Source organism: Seriola lalandi, unplaced genomic scaffold (genome assembly GCF_002814215.2).
Source record: "Seriola lalandi dorsalis isolate HSWRI2012SDOR001 ecotype SW California unplaced genomic scaffold, Sedor1 jcf7180002054927, whole genome shotgun sequence".
NCBI lineage: Eukaryota > Metazoa > Chordata > Actinopteri > Carangiformes > Carangidae > Seriola > Seriola lalandi.
Window position 1 is genome coordinate 236,170 of NW_019525479.1, and position 23,314 is coordinate 259,483.

The 23,314-nt window shown below is 41.1% G+C and overlaps 1 protein-coding gene across 1 annotated transcript in view; it reads left to right on the forward strand.

The window, feature by feature from the left end:
• The window catches only part of LOC111644193 (nucleolar protein 4-like), a 147,176-nt gene that overhangs the window by 39,215 nt on the left and 84,647 nt on the right, over positions 1 to 23,314 (forward strand). The window contains exon 4 of the mRNA XM_087170062.1: positions 1,687 to 1,793. Within this exon, the coding sequence (XP_087026188.1) occupies positions 1,687 to 1,793 (107 nt within the window). The remainder of the gene's footprint in view (positions 1 to 1,686; positions 1,794 to 23,314) is intronic.

Sequence of the window (23,314 nt, forward strand, 5' to 3'; positions counted from 1 at the left end):
CACACACACACACACACACGACTGATACTGTTGTAAGGCATCAGTAAATTGATTACTTCGTTCAGTAACAAATTTACACATGAAGAAAAGATCTCATCCAAGATGATCATTGCCCGGACCGAGCAGGGGTCCAGAGCCTCATGTTGAAAACCACGTGGCAGCTTTGTGTCACACAGTCACTTATCACCGTCTGTTGCTCTCTGGAGGATACACACACACACACACACACACACACACACACACACACACTCACACACACACACTCACACTCTCACACACTGTTACTTTCTCATGTCCTTGTACAAGACTATCAATCACCAATCAATGATGACGGGTCTGTCTATTCTGCTAAGCCGTATTGATTTTGTGACCTGTATTCATGTCCGTTGTGTAGATGCTATGTTAGACGTGTCCTTTATGAGGTCAGAAGATAAAAGAGGGAAAAGAGAGGTAGAGGAGAAGTGGTGGAGGTTTAGAGAGAGATCAAGTAGTTTTCAACCTGTTTGTATTTGTTGTTTAATTTCTTTATAAAAAAAAGCTTTTGTAGTGGAAATGACAGAGACCTTTAATTTATGGTTCAAGTCAGCACCTCCTCTCGCTGCTTCTCTGTCTGTGTCGTTCCACCTTCAGCTCTACAGGGTCCTCTAGTGTTGGCTTTCAGACACAGCATGATAACAGATTGCATGAACACAGAACCTGTGAGGTGAAGTGGGAGATTAAAGAGGGGTTTTATGGTTTTCTTTTTTTTCAGAGGTTTTTGCCTTTATTTAGACAGCCACAGTGAAAATGAGACAGGAAAGTCAGCGGGAGAGAGAGAGAGAGGCGAGGACATGCAGCAAAGGGCCACAGGTTGGATTCAAACGTGGGACACTGTGGGACTAAGCCTTCATGGTGCCAGTTGAGCCACCAGGGCGCCCCAAAGGAGGGATATTCAGAAAGCTAAAAATGTCCAAGTCAGAAAGGGACATTTTGAAAAACTGAAACTCAGACGAGGGTGAGGACTAGAGACAGACGCACTGACGCTCAAACCAGTCAGCATGTTTGTTTTTGTGTTGAAGCTGTTGATTCAAGGTGCTAAGCAAGGTGTTGCTGTTGTTTTTAAGGTGGTAATTTGTTGTCTTGTCGAACCAGATTTTGTTGACACTGTTTTCATCCTCATTTTAAAAAACAGTTGAAAGGTAATCCACGGCAACTGATCCAAACTGAATTTGCAGAAAACGAACTTATGTGTGCGTCTCTTTCATTTTTGTGCACGTGGCGTTTTGTGATGGTCCTGCACTTTGACATGAACTGTGCTGACCTCTGTGATGGCTGAAGGCTGCTCTCTTCGGAAAGGCTTCTTCAGTTAAAGAAGCCTGAAAGTCTTTGAAAAAGTCTTTTTTAACTAAAATAATCAGAAGGAACAGCAAATATGTAAAAACTAATGTTGGGTATTTTGTGTATCCCTGTTTGTAATTTCAAAATATTCTTCCACCCCATAAAGTCTCAGTGACTATGAAGAAACAGGCAAGAGAAATGCCTAATTTTTCCACTGTAATGGGACTAAAGCAAAAACAGATACAGGTAGAGAAAGGACAGATGTGTCTAGACATCACAAACCCCTGTGTGAGAAGAAAGCTCACGGTGGAATGACAATGTGGATTCTCATTTACTATTTGCACCTAAAAATCTCCTCTTCCTCTCCAGAGAACGACAGACCGAGCTCTCTGGTGTCGGAGGTGATAGACTACAACATGCCTCTCACCACCACCTACATGAAACAGATGAAGCTGCAGTGCATGAGCAACAACAAGGTACGTGAAGTGACTGCAACAGAGCCGCATGTTAAACAATAGGGACACTATATCTGATCTGAGCTTCGGTGTGAGGCTGCACGCGCATTATTTTTTGTCTGATTTCATGATTTTGTCTGTGCTATCAGACCGAACGTTCACCTCGTGTGTTTCTCTGCATCCTGAGAGTGGATCATAAAGTAAATGTTGACACTTTAGAACAGCAGGTTCTTTTGTGCATTGGAGAGCCGTGTGTGACAGGTGTGTAGGAGGAGACCATGAGGCCCACTAATGCCTCAGTAGGAAGAAAACTCCCACGCACCGTCTCGTACTTGCAATTAAAAAAATGTAATGACAAGAAATATCAGTGTTTCCGTCTGACGCTTGCAGAGGTCAGTGGACCAAAACCATTTCTCCTTAATAAGACTGAGGCACAGTGTTATTTTTATATTCTCTGCACATAATGTATATATAACTCTAAACTCATTTAAGCTAGCTCTCAAAGATGTGAACAAATGACAAGTAAGACCATCTGCACAAAAACAAAACATGTTTTCATTTTTGGTTTGCGACAATGTCTTATAGCACAGTAAATGTAATTCATTATCAGTTAACTTCCAGTTAGATTAATGAATAGTCCACTTAATGTTGGGAGATAGTGAAGTTCCCAGTGCCTAAGCTGATGCCTTCATATATTCATGTATCTCTTAACAACAGTTCAGAACTCAGAAATATTCAATGTTATTCAATAAAACTGGCAAAAGTGGCAAATAGAAAAGAAGAGCTGTGAATATTTGTTATTTTTCTTGATAAATAACTGGACTTGTTTATCAAAACTGTTGCTGATTCACTGTCTTTTTGCTGAAATAACTGATTAAATAACTCATTGATTCAACACTAATATAATGTGATATATGACAAGTAGAGAAGGGAAGGAAATATCAAATCAAGGTACATCCTCATATCAACAAGTCCTCCAAATTAAACATCACATATGTCATTTTTAACAGTGCGACACACACACAGTGTGTGAGTGTTTTTTCTGACCTGGCACAGCTGGTTTTGTTTGTGTCTCTGCTGGAAAAATAAATCAGTTTCATGATGTGACGATGCCGTGGTTAAGGTGTGGTTAGGTTTAGAGAAAGGTTGTTGTTTGGGTTAAAAAAGGTACTAAGTTAGCTAGAGCTTAGTTGTCATGGTGATAACAATAATCACTAGGTACGGTGATGGAACATTCATGGCCCGTGCTAAAAGAAACCAATGTTGTCTGTCTCCTGTGGCAAAATCTCATCTTTTGTTCACCCATCCGTCTCTAATATGAAGAGTTCCAGTTTTTCTGTTTTATGTCGATACAAACTGAATGTCTTTGGGGTTTTGGGGTAATTGTTAGTCGCCCCATTCGTTATTGCCCATCCCAGCCTCCTGCAGGCCTGAGAGTATGGAGGTGGTGAGGAAGATCAGCTGCTTCTTCTCCCTCTGTGGACCAGTGCTGCACAGGCTCAGCTAGGTGCTTTAGCAGAGTGTATGTGTGTGTGTGTGTGTGTGTGTGTGTGTGTGTGTGTGGGGTGGTGATTGGTATATTCCATATTGTTCCCACAGCACCACCACCCTGTACCTCTGTGACTATCAGTACCACACACTTGCTGTCACTCATATTCCCTGTGTGTGTGTGTGTGTGTGTTGGACAGACAGACAGGCAGATATATTGACATTCCAGGGCAAATTGGCACTTCAGTGTCTCTCTCTCTCTCTCTCTCTCTCTCCTCAGCTAATTAACTCGATGCTCTGAGGCCTGGCTTAATTGGAACAAGCTCAACCCTCTGTTCCCCCACCCGTTATCTAGACACACACACACTCACACTCACAAACGCACACACACAGACGGCATATCTGAAAAACACACATACAGTTCAATACTTTCCCTCCCACCTCCCTCACTTCCCTCTTTCCCCCTCTCTCTCTCCCACACACACACACACACACACACACACACACACACACACACACACACACACACACACACACAGGCACAGTCACACCTGCAACAACCTCTGTGACTCCTGTTATTTTCTAGCAGTTGTACCAGTCTGTTTGGTGCATCCTTGTCAGAGCCGTTCTAATTAGTTCATACTGACATTCTGACATGATTCTCATTACATCCTCATGTTCGAATCCAGGACAGTGCAAAACCAACATGTTTTTTCTTTGCATGTTTTTCTCACTGTTGTTTATCGTTATTGTTTATGTTAAAATAGCAGTTTGTATGTTTCTCTCAAAAACTCTCTCACTGCGCTCTCGGTAAGTCTGACCCTTTAACTCCTGCTAATTGCTGTTTGTGGTATAATGGTGAAGGAGCTGAGGTTGTGTGATCCAATTATCTAAAGTCACTGTGAAATGTTGTAAATTCAACAGAACTTCTCCACTGTTGGTCTGCAGTGGTGCTTCAGAAGCAGCCTGTGAATGATAAATAAGATATATTGGTGCCTATAGCAGTTAGGGCTTGACTGATGTGAGATCTTGATCAATACGAAGCTTCCAATAACCGAGACCATGAGCCAATATTCAGCATCTTTCACCTTGGGTCGTTGTTCACGGTGTGTCGTTATTGTTGCCTAAGAGGATTCATGTCAGTCAAGGAGAAGCTTTTCAAACAGCTTTAAAACAGAAGCATAAAAATGTCAGGAGAGTTGAAACAATTAGTTGATTACTTTTTTAGTCAATCAATAGAAAATGAATCTGCAGCTATTTGATTAATCATTGAAGTAGTTTTTTTAATGCAGAAATATCCTGCTTCAGCCTCCATATGTTAATATCTGCTGGTTTTCCTTTTCTTCAATTGCAGTAAAATTAATAACTTTGGCCTCTTGGTATGGCAAAACAAGTGATTTGAAGATATCACCTCGGGCTGTGGGAAATTATGATGGACATTTTTCTGACATTTTATAGACCTAATAATTTATCGATCATTCAAGAAAATAATTGGCAGATTAATTGATAATAAAAATAATTGTAAGCTGAAGCCCTCATGCAAATAAATAAAATAACACTGCAGGTTTTTCAGTTACAGGTCAATAAAAGTTAATTTGATCTGACACTGCCATGAAAGAAATATACCCATAATGCACTTGTGTAGGGTTAGCAGTCACAAGACAATGAGCCCCAGTTTCTCATAGTACACAATAAGTAACGCAATAACCATAAAATTAAGACAAAATGAAGCACAAAAAACAAATGAAAATACAAGAAGCATGTAATATAGCTGATAATATTTAAATGATAATTATAAAATCTGTAATTAGAATGTAACACAAATAAGATGTTATTTGTGAAATAAAACACAAGACAGGATAAAAGCAGAGAAGAGCAGGAATGATTTTAAAAAGTATCTATACTGATATAAGAGTGTTTTAATCGGCTAATACTAAGCAGGACATTTCAAAGTTGAAAAATAAACTTGTCACTGCTGTCTGATAGGAAAACTACTGTATGTCATGGAGACAGTGTTTCTAAATGACAACAAACACTGGCCTCTCTGTGCTAATAGTTCCTGTGACTTATCAGCCAATACATCAGTCTAGCTCCACTAAAAAGTGCTGTAATGATATCCTGTTGCTGCAGATTTCTTTTGGAGGTCAACTTTTGAAAACCTATCCACATCCACCCATCCACCCTCTCCACCCCAGCACCTTTAAATCTGCACCTCCACCCACACCCAAACACTCATATGTGATTTATATTTATCAGACCAGACTGACTTTTCAGTCTTGTAGCTGGAAGATGAAGTTTTAGCAGACAGTATAGTGTGTGTGTGTGTGTGTGTGTGTGTGTGTGTGTGTGTGTGTGTGTGTGTGTGTGTGTGTGTGTGTGTAATCACACAGTGTGCAGGATAGTTGAATAGCATTCTGTAAAAAAGGAAAAAAAGAAGGTCGGAGTCCTTTGTCTGGGTTGTTTCTATCAGGGAGAGAGAGCGAACGAGCATAACAGAACATGGGAGAGAAGGAGAGAGAGGGTCATCTCTACTTTTACCCAAGAGAGAAAATGAGCCAAAGACGACAGAAGAAGAAAAGGGGAGGATGTACAGCATATGTGTGAATCCTACACCGGCTCCATTAGCACTCATCCCAAGCCTCTGTTCATCTGCCCATCCTTTATCTTTCCCTCCATCCGCCCCCTGTACCAATTCAATAAGAGGAGGAAATTACCCAGGATGCTTCCTGGCAAGGGGGTGTGGGGGATGTGGGGAAGTGTTTGAGGGGGGATGCTGCAGACAGTGTAGAATCGGGTGAGGAGACTTGAGGGGGGAGGAGGAAGATGGAGAGATGGCAGGGCGGTGGCTCTGTCTGGCTGAGGGAAGGAGGAAGATAGAGAGGAGGAGGAGGAGAAGTGAAAATGAGGATGGGAGTAGGAGGATGTGCTCGGCCAGGGTGAAAATAAAAATGAGAAAATTTGAAGGCGACTGTGGGATTGGGGGGAGGGGGGGTAGATGGAGGAATGGGAGGAGGGGGTTGGGGGAGGTGATAGGGGGAGTTTGGGGTATGGAATCAGAAGGAATTAAAAAGGGAGAATGAGGTGGTTCATTATCATTTATGGTCTCCCCCTCTCCTGCTCTCTGCCCATTATTTCAGCTACCTCCAGAGGAAAGACATTTCATTATTTTTGGGAGGAGGGGTGTGTGTGTGTGTGTGCGTGTGCGTGCGCGTGTATGTGTGTGTATGTGTGTGTAGAGGGGAGATAGGTTGGGGGTTGGTCTATTATAATTACTAAAAGACTGCTGAGAAGACAGCAGAGCAAAATCATACATAAAGGCTGGTTGCTGGAACAGCCTTGAAAAAGTGACCAAGTCCTTTTGTCCACAGCAAAGCTGATGTAGAATCAGTTTCTTTCTCTTGAAAATCTACAGTTTACATGTACAAAACAGTATCCTGGTCCCAGAACTCCACTGCCCACATATACAGTTTTTTTGCCTCTGTGTGTCAGAGCAGGAGGCATATTGTTTTCGGGTTTTCCGTCTGTACATACAACCTGAAAACAATATGCCATCCCATTCTCATGGATATGATATCTCAATAACGTCTTGACGGAAGTTCTTCAAATTTGGTAAAACAGGTAGACTCAAGGATAAGCTGACAAGATTTTGGTGGTCAAAGGTCAAAGGGTCAAGGTCATGGCGACGTCACAAAACATGGTTTGGGCTGTGTGAACGCGATATCTTGAGGACTCCAAGGAAATTCCTTCAAATTAAGCACAAACGTTCACTTGAACTCAAGGATGAATTGATTAGATTTTTGGGGTCAAAGGTCCAGGTCACAGTGACCTCACAAAACACTTTTTAGCCATTACTCAAGACTTCATACAGCAATTATGACAAAGTTTCACACAAATGGTCAATATTTTATATGATTCTGGATAAATGGGGATGTAACCTGAAACTAGTCTGAGTGGCGGAGGCCTGCAACCATGAGGCGGTAATTCTAGTTTTTCAGTAGTAATAATAATGAAGTGACAGTTTGATTCTTAGGTTCGGTAAACATGTGCTACACAGTGCAAAGCATCAGACATCTGTGAGATAATTCGGACTTTTCTCAGGGAAGTCCAGATGTCAGGAGGGTGGGGCGTTCTTTAAAAACAATGAAATAATGGAAATGACCTCAAGGAGCCAAACACAAACAAGTTTTACATGGTTGATGGCTGCTGTAGCAACATGTGAACCATGGTGTACAGTGGTATACTTCACATGCACAGAATGTATTCAACACAATGTCATGATTCGAAATACAAGGTCAAAAATAAAAAGAATGATCTGTAGACTTTAACAAACAGAACATTGGTTTGACTCTATGGTGTCCAATGCCGATCGTGCACTTATTCGAGGCTAACTATATGAGTTATCCTTCCTTCCTATACACAGACAGGAGACAAATAAAAGGTAAAACCTAAATAAATAAGACAGCAAGAGGAAAAGATCTAAGTGACTTTGGAGGAGGGTTCATTGTTGGGGCACCGATGGCTTCACCCAACTGGCTGGTGTTTCCATAGGAACGGTGACTAAAGTGACATCTGCATTTAGGTCTATGTGAAAGACGTCAGTAAAAAGTGTCGGACATTGTCGTCAACAGCGACAAGCAACAAGTTTGATGCTTGTGATGCTCGTGCAATTAGAGTGTGATATGTGAAGAAAAGCAGAAGAGCAGCTCTTCCTCAGGTGACTGAGAATGTTAATGCAGGATGTGATCAGAGTCAGTGACACTGAAGAAGAACAAGAGCTGAAACGTGTTTGTTTCTGTCTGCTGCTGCGCCCATTAAAATAATTTATACTTAAAATTAATTAAAATAAAAGTATTTGAGTTGAGCACGCTGGATCTGTCGTAGGGAAAGATCATGGTCTGGTCTATTCAGTTGTTAAATGGCAGATAGTATTTAATGTTGTCTAGAGATTGTTAATTTACACTGACTGCTTACTTGACTTTTGCACGTTGACCTTGATGAACTCTTTCTCTGGCCATCATACCATACTGTCTGTGGATGTCCATAAGTGTTGGTGCTATGTGTGTCTTTGTATGTGTGTTTTACTGGCTGCAAATCAATTTCTCGATAAGGGACAATCAAGATTCTTTGAACTTTAAGTTTCATACACAGTCAATCTCCCCAACCATCTTGTGGTGCTGTACCTACTGTAAATGAGGCACTTAATTCACCAAAAAAAACCCAAAAAACTGTTCAATACCATATCCACATAATTTCTGTCAGATATGTTTAAAAATGAATAAATAAATAAAATGATAAAATGATCAACCAGCCTTAAAATAATGGATGAATACTGGTCAGAACTTGCTGAGAAACATAAATGCACAATTTGGAGTTGATAGTTCCACATACACCACGTGTCTGTAACTGATTACTGTCACTATTTTACCAATCAGCTGGTTTTAGAGCAAAATAAGAGCAATAGCTGTTCTTCCATATGATGATATAAGGTAGATAGTCTCAGTGGTTGTCCAGCCTCTAAACTCTAAAAACATTAAATACATCTGGTTCAGAGCTTTTAGCTGATACCAGGATCACAAATATCGTGCTGGTCGGTCTCTTCCTCCTGGCTTGAAGTCCTCAGTGTGGGTTTGCACCAGGGGCATGACCTTTATCACATCTTATCCTCTCACCATCTGCCCATCTGGTGCTCTCCAGTGTATACTGTCCAATAAAGCAGAGATGCCATGGAAACAGCCCTGCAAGGAGAAATCCCCTCAGTGGTCTGTAAGTGCACAACACATAGTGTATGAAAGAACATGAACGCGTCACAGCTCTGTTTCCCATGACCTTTACCATGCGGGTCAGGTGAGATCACAGGTCATCACTGAGAACAGAACTGAGTCAAATCTCTCCCTCAAACTGCTTTTAGAGTAAAACTACTCTGAAACCGAAACACATTTCATGGGGGACAGAGGGTTCGAAAGCTCCCTGAATTATGGACTATATGATATAAAGACTCAAAACAATACTAGTGACATAATTTTAAAGAGAAGGCTAAAAATCTCCCTTGAAACACTTAAAGCATAGACTGCTCTCTATCGAAACTGTTGTAATGTTGTCCCTGTCTAAGCATTTAGAGCTGCATTTTGTCTCTGAAATGTGCTGTATATAAATATATTTTATTATTATATTTACTGGAACACACGCTAAAACACACTGATGACTCTTTCCAATTATTTAGCGGTAACAAACATGTTAAACCTGGTGATAAAGTATCATATTTTCTTTAAAAGCAATACTTTCTTTTGCTAATTTAGTTTCACAGTTACTACTGTCTGAAAGTTGAAACCAGTTCTTTTAGACAGTGTTCAGTCTCCTCTCGGGCCAAGCATCCCATTCAGTGTTTTCTGTGGTACAGGAAATGATAAGCATCCTTATCAACACACACACTGCGCTGCAATTCCCTGAGCACCGGGTGCCGTGCATGGGCATGCATGGCTAATTACATCGCAGTTTCACCCTCTGCCTATAGGTGGCAGGTTTGTCATGGAAATGTACGAGAGTCTCTGATACTTTGTCTCACACACACACACACACACACACACACACACACACACACACATACCAGCAGCTTCATGAGTATGTATAGTGGTTTGTGTGTATTTAAACATTTGTCTGTGGCTGATCCAGTGTAAAGGTCAGTGTGCAAAAAGAGATGAGACCTGAGCTGAATGAAACATCCTGTCGGTGTCAATGACGGTTTTCTGTTTGTCCAAGAAACATATTAAAACAGCATCTGCAGCACCATCCTGCTGCTACAGGATGCCTTTTAATACTCTCTGTTTACATTTAAGATGCACTGAGAGGGTTGATTTAACTGGAAATCACAGCTGCTGTCTGTTTCTATACGTCTCTACCAGCCGCCGCCGTCCGTAAATGTGATATCTCAAGAACACCTTGAGGGCATTTCTTCAAATTTGGCACAAAAATTCACTGAGACTCAAGTATGAACTGAACAGAATTTGGTGGTCAAAGGTCTAAGAGTAAGGTCACTGAGACCACACAAAACATGTTTGGCCATAATTCAAGAATTCATATTGTAATTATAACAAAATACACTTATACGCCTTTATAAAATTCCTTCAAAGTCTTCACTACATATATTGTATGAATATGGGGAGACAAGGCTTTAAACTGTAACTTGACTGCGAGGGGGTAATTCCAGTTAACAGTTGGTTTTGCATTTTTTACGTTTTAGTGCAGTTACCACTTAATTTTTGTCATTGTCCTTGAGAAAAATGAAATCTCTCACCTAAAATAAATACCACTGACAACAGCTTCCTTCAACATCAAAAAAAGCCATGTAACTTGTTCTAGAGATGAATTTCACTATGAATATATGTGATCATATACTCGGTTGTTTTTGTTTCTTTGTCCAAAGCTCTGTGCAGGGATTGTTCAGAGACCCTGCAGCTGGCGAGACTCTGACTTTGTCCAGTTCATGTGTTTTATTAACCAGTCAAATTGAATGGGAAAGGATAACAGATTCTTTATACAATACATCAACTTCATTATCATAACACCTCTCTAAATAAAACAGTTTCATGTTGTATTGTTGTACTGTTGTATTAGGCTGCATTAGTTTTAGCCAAGTGTATAAAGGTCATGCTGATGTCTTATACTCAGATGAAGGCTGATTTGTTTCTGCACTGTTTTGATTAGTTTTCACAAAGTAGTTGAGATTGATTAGTTAGACTCGATTAGAATTGATTAAAAATGTTTTTAAAACTGATTGAAGCATGAAAATGTGTTAGAAGCTCTGATCAGCCGCTCTGACTCTGCTGCTGCTTCACTGATGTCTTCAGAAGGTAGAGTTTAGAGATGTATTTTAGTCATGTGAATTATCCAGCTGTGGGTAAGAGTCAACTCTGCTGTGGGCGCTGATGACAGATAACAAAAGAAGGAGGGATGGAAGAGGAGTACAAATCTTCATTGCCATTGTTTTAATGGATTTAGTCAGTGGCACACTACAGTAGTATATTACAGTACAACCACTCTTTCTCTCTCTCTCTCCCTCTCTCTCCCCCTCTCTCTGATGTAAGCAGCCGTAGCCCCGCCCCCTCTGGTTGCCACAGAGAGTCTTGAGGGTCCTGCTGTGTGCTCTCACTCCCTCCCCATATACAGCAGGATACATTGTCCATTTAAAATAAACAGTAAGAAAAAAAACAACAACTGGAGGCGAATGCACAAACAGTTAAACCAAACAACGAAAACAAGAGAACAAGAGTGTGGAAGCGCGGGTGGCGGTCGACATTCATGTTTGTAATCTGACAGAAGTGAAGGTAAGAAGGCGTTTTCTGCGTGTGTTTGTTATTTATTTATCACCCGGAGTGTTTCGCCTCCTCCTTCGGTATTTTCCTCCCCTGTTTCCTGGAAGCCGGTGACTGACTGACAGACGGAGACGCGAGCAGCCTGCAGAGCTGCCTCCTCTCCTGTGCGGTCACGTCACATCGTGCTGCTGCTGCTGCTGGACGCACTATTGACAGGCGACCTGATCAATTATCGATGCCAACTAAATCGCGAGGAAAATAACAGTAATGAAACACCGGTTGTTTGCTGCGGCAACACACTTGACGTTTGTGTGGTTGCCTGCTGGAGCGGGTCAGTAACTTGTATTGTGTTGTTGTCCTGCGGGCAGTTAGTGGAGGGCAGCACGGTGTGGGCTCCGTACCACCCCTCCTGCAGCTCATTAAAAACACTGAAGCTGCTGCTGCCGCTCGTCGTATGTCTCCAGCAGGCCTCCGTCCTGCGACAACTCTGATTATGATTATCATTATCATTCATGACCGTGTTCTGCTGGAATGCAGGGAGCAGGAGGGCGCGTGAGCTCCTGACAAGGCGCACACTATTCTGTTGCTGCCCGTGCCTGCGTGCGCGGGAGCGTGCCTGAGTGATAGGCGTGCACGTGTGTTTACGACTACTTGTGTGTGCGTGTGTGTGTGTGTGTGGACGGGGTGGTGGGTGGGTGATGCGGAATGACCAAGCACCCGCACACAGTGAGGAACAATCGGTGGCGCGTGCCAAGCATTGAAACAGTGGCCTCATGTGAATGGACCATTATGACGTGTGGTGGGGGGTAGTAGGAAAACATAGCCTAAGGAAAATAACAAAAGCATTATTAAACAGTGGTGTGTTTTAATTCTATGACTAATAGTGAAGCACTGAACTTCTATGCTCAGTTTTGGATTAATTGTCATTTGTTTGTCTCCCGAGTGATGAACACACTTTGACAGAAAGTTCTGACAAAAATAATTACTTAACAAAAAAATTCTTAGTTGAGCATGAATTAGACTAATCAACCTAAAGGAGGCAGAAAAAAAGTCAGTAATGAGTCATAATGTGTTGTATGGGTCTGTAAATGTAACTGCAGTGTAGTGTTATTCATTGATCACAATACTGATCCCCTGCTGTGAAACAAAAGTCTGGCCTCCATGAGCCTTTGTATTGTTTGGCCAGTTTTAATGGACCCTGCAGTGTTGAAAGCACCAAAACTGGAGTTAATGAGAAAACAGCACCGAGTCCACATGAAGACTTGTCTCACTGTGTGATAAATACTAAGTTTTGATTCTCTTCTAGTATCAATTGGAAATTTAGTTTTTTGAACCCTCCACAGGTTGATAAGAACTCAGTGCCTTGCCTAAGGGTGCTTCAGCATGGTCTGAGGCTTTCTAACAGAGAGGCTGTGAGCTGAGCTCCTCCAGCTGAAGGACAGGCTTTTTAAGCGCTGCACAGATCTGCTTCCAGCATCACTGTACACTGTACATGTGTTTCCATGGCAGCATCTCCTGGGAAACTATCTGTTGGTCAGTGTCGCTGCCGGTTGCGAACTCATACTCATCACTTTAAAGCTGTCAGTTTCATGGTGGCAAGTTGGTAACGGTATATTGAGGTTATGAGTCCGTTTGATGAATAGAAAGTATTGATCATAAAAACGCTGACATGTTTTGATCTATCGCTGAACTTTTTCTTCTGCCGTCACTGCTGTGGATGCATGAGGACCAGAGTGATGGAGCAGTTTAGTGAGACTTTTGTTTTGAATCCACCAATATCTTATTAAATACCCGTTACCCTCTACTTTTTCCTTTTACCAGTGGATACAGTATTTCCTTGTGCAGTAGTCAGTGTGTTATTGTGTAGCTTCAAACTGACAATTTACAAGGTCAAAGGTGAAATTTCACTTCATGATGACATCTGGGTGTTTTTCACCTGCTGTTGTACAGTATGGATTTGAGTTAGTCTCAGGTTTGGCTTGGGGTTGATCGACCACTTCAGACTAATCTGCAGGACATTTGAGAGTCACATTTTCAGTTTTGACAATAATGCAGGATATGAATTTTTCTTCAGTTTACATTTAAGTTTTTTTTTTTTTTTTTTAGAGTAGGGAAAATTAGTTGATAAATGGATTAAGCAATCATCAGAATAAAACCAGTGACTGTTTTGATAATGAATTTAATTATGTCAGTCATTTTTCAAGCAAAAAGTCCAAACATTCACTTTCTTCACTGTGAGAATGTGTTGCTTTTAAGGTTTTCTTTGTTGTTGTTTTTAATCACTGACAGCTACTTATCTTTGGGTTTTGGACAGTAGGTTGGATAAAACAAGGCATTTAAACATGTCACCCTGGGCACATAGCACTACTAATCAACATTTCATAGACTCATCAATTAATCGTGAAGAAAATTGCCTAATTAATCTACAATGAAAGTGGCTTTTATATTTTTACTGTGCCACAGAAGTGTGAAGCGGGCCTCACACTGATTTAAAAAAAAAAAAGACTTTCACAGGCATGTGCTTTTGTCTTCTGGCGTCTAAGGGGTTAAGGTCTTCACAGATTCTCGGATGCACTCCTCCCCACCCTCAGCCGTCTGCCAGGGGACAGTAGGACTGCCAGAGCCTCTACCAGGATAAATCCTTCTGTGAGGGCCTGCTTAGCTCCTCTCCGCTCTGCTCCAAAATAACTCCAGTTTTCCTCTGACCTGGCCATGTGCTCAGCAGGAGGACAGGGGAGTAAGGATAGCCTGCCTGCTAATCCCCTTTTCCCCCTTCATCCTCTTCCTCCTTCTGGATGGGTTGGGTCCCTCTATTTCTAGAGTCTCTTTCTCTGGCGTCCACTGCATCTTGGGAACTCTTTTTAGATTTCTGTGTCTTTAACTTTGTTGTGACTTTTCTCTGGACATCGTCCCTGCCTGTTGTGTTTGTGTGTTTGTCAGAGGTCATGAGGGTCAGACACCTGCCATCACGTTCCCTTTGGTCTAAAGCTGCAACAATAATTTCATTGTTCAACATTACCGCCTCTAGGAAACTGTCCATCACAGTTTCCTGGAATCAAAGTGATGACTGTGCATGTCCAACCAATGATCCATAAAAATCAGTTTACAATGATATATAAAATAGAGACAAACAGGGAATCCTAAGTATTCTGTCATTAAAATATTAGTAGATTAAGTTTCTATCAACTAATCAGTTAATCATTTCAACTCTAGCTATATCAGTTATTTTTTTATTGATGGATTAATCATTCAATCATTTACTTTGTTAAATGTGATAATCAATCACAAGTTCTCGGAGCCCAGGGGAGACATCTTCAAATCACTTGTTTTGTCAAACCAATGGTCAAAAATCTAAAGAGATTTAATCTACAGTGATATACAACAGAGCAACGCAGCAAATTCTTACATTTGAGAAGCTGGAGGCAGCAAATGTTTTTTCATTAATCAAATATCAAAATATTCAACTAGTTGTTCCAGCTCTACTTTAGTCTGAAAACAGTTGAGTCTATGTAGAGGTTTTGATAGATACTGGACTTCTGGAGTTGTGCTCAGTGGAAATGATACTGTTTGAACCTGAATGTAATGTTAAATGATCCACACACCACAATTGATGACAACCTGGCTTAAAAAATGTAAATGAATGTCTAAATATGAACCTTTTTACCATATATCATATATTCTCATAGGCAGCAGGTCAGACTTAAATTCTAGTTGTTACAGAAGGGAAATTAAGAGTAATAATAATAATTTCATGTCATGTAGTTTTGTGAGTTCTTGCAGTTTTAAGAGTCTCATTTTAGACAATTTAAGAGCTCGACACATCGACCTTTAGGTGTTTGTTCCTGGAAGGAAAGTCGTACTGTATATCCAGGAAATATCACTTTCACTTTTTCTGCCCTCTCAACCTTTTTCTGAATGAACCTTTGGGTTTTTCTTTTTCCACGTCAGTTTCATTTTTCTGCAGGAAAAGGTCATTCCCTCCCGTTTCGTCTCTGTTTTTTAGTCGTATGCCTTCAAAAAAGTGGACCTCTAGGTTCTTCCAAATCAGCTGCAGTCTGCATGCTGTGTGTCCTGCACTCGATTCAGCCCCAGCAATGACAGACTCAGGTCTGCTTCATCCTGCAGCGGCTCACAGTGAGGGAGGTGGCGTGTCTTCACCGCTTGTCGTTGCAGAGAGCTGAAGGCTGCAGCGAGTGGTGCTGTCATGTATTGTTGCAATTTAACTGCCTGACATCTGATATCTGTCTTAAATCCACCCTGCCAACATTTCCATTTGATACAACATCAAATGGAAATGTGAAGTAAATGAAGTCAGGATGCTCCTGAACCATATCTCTCTATTTTATTTTATTACTTTAATTGACAGGGACCGAACATATTAATAAGATTTCTGGAAATATGTCAGAGTTATCCAGAAATGCAAATTTTCATCTCTACTTCCTGGGAAGGCAATAGTTAAAAAACACAAACGTTAAGAATAAAAGCACAGAAAATACAAACAACATGAAAACACATCACTGTTCTGATGTTCAAACGTTTGTTTTCTGATGAACCAGGCTCTTCGTATTGTGCAGAATAAAGGTAGTCAGCTCTGACAGAAAAAGCAGATTAGCCAAAAGTACTTTGTCTTCTAGGAGTAAGTCTCCTCTGGTTTTAGTTCATCTGGTATTTTAATGTGATGTAAGTATGGAGTGATGAAGCAGCCATGTAATTTAATACCTTGAAAAGAAGACACGGTCTATTGTATTTAACCATGTCGTCCAGTTTAGCAACTTGTACCTCTTCAGAATATTACGGCTCTGGTGTCCTTGTGGCTTCTTGTTTGGGCTCCTTATTGGTTGTTTGTACAGGGATTCTATCGGCTTTAATGTGGCTTTGTTGATGTACTGTACTTGCCAAGGACATGAACTGCGGAAATTCTTTTTCTTGGTGAAACTGTTGGAGGAACATTCATGACTAACATTGGACAGTATGAAGACAAATCAGCAGTACAGGAAGAGGGTCACCTATACATCACTCTGAATATATACATCCACTTACACTATATTTTCCCTCCAGCTTCTATGTAGATACCCTGTAATTTGATAACACTATATTATATACATTATATCATGTTCGTGCTGATAAGTTTTAGCATTATTTTATTTTTAGAGAGAACAACAACCAAGCTAAAGCTGTTTGAGACCAATAAAGACTTAAGAACAAAAGTTGACATTTTTACTTTACAGTCATGTAAAATGTTCTGTAGATGAGTCCAGCAAAATGACTGACCTCACCTCAGCTCCGCATAGGTGCTAATTATAGGTGCTAATTATGAACATGCTGCGTGCTGCACAGAAAGTATTGAACTGACCTTTATTTCAATCTATAGATAAATAAAAGTTTAAACAGTCCAAACAGCTACAAAACATGGAGTAGTTTCCATAGTCTGCTTTGTTACTGGACCAGTATGGTTGAAGCCCTCTGGATTTAACAGTGGAGCTGAAGGCGACTGATGCCCGGCCACATGTGAGACAAACTGATCACTCAGTTATCTGACATCGGACAACGTGCCGCCCCAACAGTAGCATCTCATTCTGCTAGACTTTTCTTTCTGTCCGTCTTATACTTTAGCTATTGTTTTGTAGTAGTCCACAAGATCCAGCTGTATGTTCCCTAGCAACCACACGCTGGAACATCCAGTGTGTATGTTCAGCTGTAGGTACATGGCCCCCACTGTTAGAAGCTGGATACACTGCTGCTTGACAAAAGTAAGTCTAAATATAAATATGTAAATTTTTGGCACTTTTTAAAAAAGTCCTATTGGGCAGAGAAAATGTGAAATGAAGATGAAGAAAAGTGGATCAGAAATTACCCAGCCTGCTCATCAGAGGATGTTGTGTAGATTGATCTGAATGACCTGGTCTAAATGTTAGCTTACCTTGCTCCAGTTATTGTCAGACTGTGTTTGATAAGTTACGGTGGAAATGCTCTGACATTCTGTGCCTCGTGTTTAGCAGATTTTTGTGCTGTGTAAGTCTGTCAGCATCGTGCCCAGTGCTTGAGGAGCCCAGCCCGTTGTGTGCAAACTCAGGGTTTGATTAGCATTGCCTGAGGCGGAGTGTAGTTCCCTGGCCTTTACAGTACAACCATAAAACAAGGAGAGCAAGCTAAACACTTGTGAATGTAATCACATTCATGCAGCAGGGAGACCCTGATCTTCTGTGTTGTAAGGTGACCTTGAGCACCATGAAAGGTGCCATTAAATAAAATCGATTATTTTTCTAAACAAAGAGAATTCGCTGGATGTTTTAAACCATTTACATGAAATGAACGGAGGACTTCACAGTCAGGTATCTCGCTGAAAGTTTTCTTGACATTAGTGTATAATTCCTCCTACATCTGTACGGCTGCTGTGATGTACTGTGAATAAAATGTAAAAGATCAAAAAACTGTTGCCCAGTTGTTCATGTTATATTTGGTATTTTTCACAGCCCCCCTTTAGTTAAACATGCCTTCAAAGCTCCATTCCTTTATTCCTCCTGCACAGTTTGAATTCCTTTCACGTTTCATCTTATTTGTTTTAGAGGTGCTCAACAAAACCTGAACCTTCGGGCGGACATGGGTGGTGAGGTTGAAGGAGGTGGTGTGTTGTTACGTTTTGACAGGGTTAAAGTCTTTTCACAGAAGATAAAACCATTCAGCAGCTCAGTCGGAGGAAAAATATAAGTCACAGAATTTATTGTTTGAGCCACATTAGTGTTTTACAGTGAGAATTTATAATCCTCCTGATTCTGTTACACAGTTAATCATCACGTTATTTGGCAATATCAACGTGTTCTATTTAAATTTACGTCTGAAGGTGAAGATGTTTTATGTAGCTCAGAGGAAGGTGCTGTTTTTTTTGCAGATGGTTGTAGCTGTGTCACAAAGTAATAAAACTAGTGACTGTGAAAGAAGAAGGGTCATAAAAAGACACAAGACATAACAGCCAGAGCTACTTTGAGAATTGACACAGTAAAGGTGGATGGTACAGATGACAATGAAATCATTTGGTTTGTGTACAACAGGATACATGTGAGTGAAGTGAAGTATTAACCCTGTATTTTAGTAGTTGGATTAAAGCTTTAAAACATCTGAAAACTTTCCCATGACATTAAAAACTCATGACTGAATATGCAAGAATCCAATTTAAAGTTTTTGGATGTGCTGTGATCACATTTTATTCACAATGACCTGGACATACGAACAGTCCTACAACTGTCGTCAGGATAGGATTATTCCCACAGTGGGGAAATTTGTAGTGTTACAGCAGCAAAGTGGACAGTACAGGGAAATGCAAAATGACAATATCAAATACTAAAAATGTAAAAAAGATAAATGATGGATAATAATAATATAGTATGTAAGTGTGTGTTAGTTATTGCAAATGGTGAGTTTGTCAGTTTTGGTGTGTGTGGTTCAAATGTTTGGAGGAACAGAGACACAAAAACAGACACTAAAAAATTGGTTTCCAGGGCCTTTAAAACTGTTGGGGGTTTACCTCCCACAAGACAACTCAAACTCAAATTGTGATATTATGAGGTCCTCGGGATAAAAGTGTCAATCATAAAGTATTGTGTATGTTATTCTATAGTGGGTTACACAGGAAGTGTTTCCATGTAATTACCTCGGCTGTCTGTGGCAGTAGTGCTGCCTGGCGGCTATGCTGCTGTGTGTGCTCAGTGCTCAACCACTGGAACCAGAGAGTCCCTGCAGAGATCAGCTCTATAATACAGCTGGAGCTGAACTCCGCTCCTCTCCTCCTCCTCTGCTGCTCCTCTGCTGCTCCTCTACTGCTCCCTGAAGCCCTCACCACCTCCACCTCTCCTCCTCTTCCTCCAGGCAAGTCTCTGTCTCATCACCGATTTGTAATAGTATAAACTGATAGCGGGCTCTGGTCATGAGGGAGCCCGGCTGTAGTCGAGATGGACGACTCAATCTGCTGAACCTGACTGCTGATCAACGCCGGTCTGGAAGTCAGAGCAGTCCGTTGCTTGGAAAATAGATGATACAAAAAACAGTGAGAGACGGTTCAAATATTTATTTGGATGTTTCCTGGCAAAAGGTTTGTGATACAGTGAGTTTATTAGTCCAGTATGATCTCACATCTCTTTAGCTGAAAGAAAAAGCCCCTAGAGCGCTTTGTTTCACACTGAACTGGTGGATCTGTTTAAAAATATCTCAAACAGCCAAATGAAATGGGCTTGTCAAATATAAATGTTGGTTCTACCAGCGAATGCAGCATTAAAAACTTTTTACTTGGATGTTCTCATGTGAAAATTGGCAAAGTTTTGTGTTTTGTGTTCTGGGGAAAATTAGCTTAGCAACATTAGTCTTAATATTTGTTGTGTTTCTGTCCACATGATGAATGTAAGGGTTGGTTTATGGTCTCGTAGAACTAGCCCGTAAAATACGCTGTCTGACCAACGTGGACTGGAAGGTGGAATGAAAAGCTGGCGATCATAAAGGGGGAGGCGAGGGGGGGGGGGATAACCGCGCACATTTTCAGTCTCTTCAGGAGGATGTTCACAGTGTTGCACTCAGTCCTTACATGAAAAGTGCCACCAATGCACAACTGACCAATCACAGTGTAAAGTGATGTGATGTCGGACTGTCAGTTTTGGAAAGTTACTAAGATGGTCGGACACATACGCCCCTGATCCAATGTCGGAAAGGTGCGGGAGGAAACCTGCTGAAGTCTGGCTGGGAAAGATCCAGAGTTGGAATTCTCTGTTGGTTTATCACAAGTGACCTTTTCTATCACTTTACACATTGTCATTTGGTTCTGTGTTAATAGAAAAACCTCTGTTAATGCTGTTTTGGGTGTGATTTAGTGTCGCTTCCTGTTTTCTCCAGCAACACTGTGGCTTCCTGCAGATGTTGACCTCTGCTGTTGGTTGGAGGTGAAACCTCTCTGTCCTTCAGGCTGTGGTGACTGGTCGCAGCTTGTCGCTGTTGCATATTTGTGAAACAAGCCTGGTCCAGCAGTGACCTTTGTGTGGACTAATCCACGCTGTGTTTCCCTAGGATTGCTTCCTGCAGGGGCAAAGGGGTTAATCGTCATGCTTGGGGCAGATTTGTGACTGACTGGATTAAGTGGGGCTCAGAGTGTTGGACACTCCACTAATCTCCGGCATCTATGCCCCTGTTGGCTGTTGGGGAAGGACTGACTGACTGACTGACTGGTTGGCTGGTTGGCTGGTTGGTTGGCTGACTTATTTCCAGTTTGACAAAGTGAACGACTGACTGATCCACTGATGATGGAGTTGCTGAGTTTCCATCTCACCCACCAGCTTAGTGTCAGATGAGAGATGTAGAAACACTATTACACTTCGCATTTTATTTCTCTCTTCAGCCTCTTATGTATCAGTGTATTCAGACACACCCTGAACTCTTTATGAAGAAACACTGTGTTTAAGCCTCTTTATACTTGGACTCACACTGTTGATTTAACACTTTACAACAGCTCCCACTCCCTTGTCCCACTTTGTGAGTCAATGATTAGCAGAGACTGCTCAGTATTTTTAGGCCCAGAGTGTTAGAATGAGCTCTTCTCTGTGTTGCTGAGCTGCTCAGGTTCCACAGCCTTCTCCTTATTATTTTAACACATTTTGACACTTTTAACATCATTTGTTGAACTTCTCAGTGTTACACATGGCAGTAGTGCTTTTTGTGTGTGTGAGCTAAAAGCAACTAAACTTCATAGAGCCATACATTAAGATGTTACCTCTCTGTGATATCAGCAGCAGCAAGGATTCAGTTGATGTTAGTTTAAAAATACTACTCTGTGGAGCATTAATTATCTCTCCACTATAATTTACACAGTTTCAGATTTAGCTTTAAATGAACTAGCATCCAGCTCAGCTCTAATAAACAAAGCTGATTGATATGAAGCAGCATATATTATAGCACTTATCCTAAATGATTAATTTTTTTAAAACCTGAGCAACTAAGAAATTTGTCTTTTTCTTAAGAAGGAAAACAAACTGTTACTAACTTTAAGAAGAGAGGCTTGTGTAGAAGCGGTAAGAGCTAAATCTAACTACAAGTCGAAGTTTAGTGGTGGATGTTGAAGTCATGTGACGGTGGTGTAGTTCCTTTTTAGCCTAACATTAGCTTTTTACTTGTGGTGATTGAATTTAGGCTTCAAACATAAAGTGGTGTTCATTAGTGAAGCATATCCTGTTGAACAAAACATGTGAGTATCATAAACTTGTTTGTCACAGAGTTTATTTTCTGTAATAATCTGAAAGACATTCGAAAAATCCAAGTGGCTTTTTCTTGAGGGAACCAGGGTGAAGCTAAACTTCTGGGTTGGTCTATAGAAATATGTCGTCCCTACGGCACTGTTATCTGTGTATGAGGAGAGGAAACGGTGTGTTCTCAGTCTGTGTGTTTATTTATCCTCTTGTTTTTTTGAAAATGATTTTGAGTTGGTTCATATAACCATCAGTTTTCATTTACAGTTACTTAACAATTTCTTTTAACAAAACTTAGAAGGACAAGTAACACAATGATATGACCTCAGCCTCTGTATGGATTATGTGCTGTTACTGGATATTGTCGGACACACACACACACACACACACACACACACACACACACACACACACACACACACACACACACACGCACACTGAGCTGACTGAATCGGCTGCTTCTGCCCATTTTACCTGCTGCATCCTAGAGTAAAAATGATATAAGTAACGACAAATGGCCACCACAAGTTTCCAGAGCCCAAGATGACGTCTTCAGATAGCTTGTTTTTTTTTTTTTTTAAATCAGCTCAAAAGTCAAATATATTCAAGATGTTGCAGTGATGCAAAACACAGTTAAAGCAGCAACTCGTCACATTTGAGCAGCTGTAAGCAGATGTTTGGCATTTTATCCTGATAAGTGACAGAAATGATTTGCATCCTCTCACTGTTAAAAGGATAAATGATGCTCATCATTGTCTTTGCAGCCAGCAGTGATGAATTCAGTGAAACACACACATTTCCTCAACAGTGGCCATTTAAAAATAAATAAAAATGTTGTTGCATCATTATTGTGCATTGGCTTTGTCTCCAGTTGGCTTCACTCTAGATTCAGTCAGTATTAGTGGGTTTGTGAACAAAAAGAACTGCCACATTTAGCTTCAGTCACTGCAGTGATCAAGACATATGTTGTATTTCACACCACTCTCCAACACAATGATCAGCAGCATCATATGATTGTAGTGATTTTTTTTGCACTGTCTATGTCAAGTCTACTATTTCTGTCACTCTGCCAGTAGCGAGCTCTTCTATCTAGTGGCTGATGCCATGAAAGTAACCAACAGCACATTAAAACCCAACGTGTGTGTGTGTGTGTGTGTGTGTGTGTGTGTGTGTGTGTGTGTGTGTGTGCGTGTGTGCGTGTGTGTGTGTGCGTGCGTGTGTGTGTGTGCGCGCGTGTGTGCGCGCATCTTTGTGCTCCTGGACGATGGAGGAGTTGCACCTGTGAAACCACCAGACCTTTAAACCCAGAGTTCACTCACAGACCAAATGAGCTCTGTGGAGAGATGGCCTGATCATAGCCTGCAGCTACACACACACTTACATACACACACACACACACACACACACACACACACACACACACACACACACACACACACACAGGAGCCAGGAGGCTTGCATATGCACAGGCATTGAGATGAATAACTGATGTGTTGATTTTCCCTGGATGTTGGGATAAAATTCT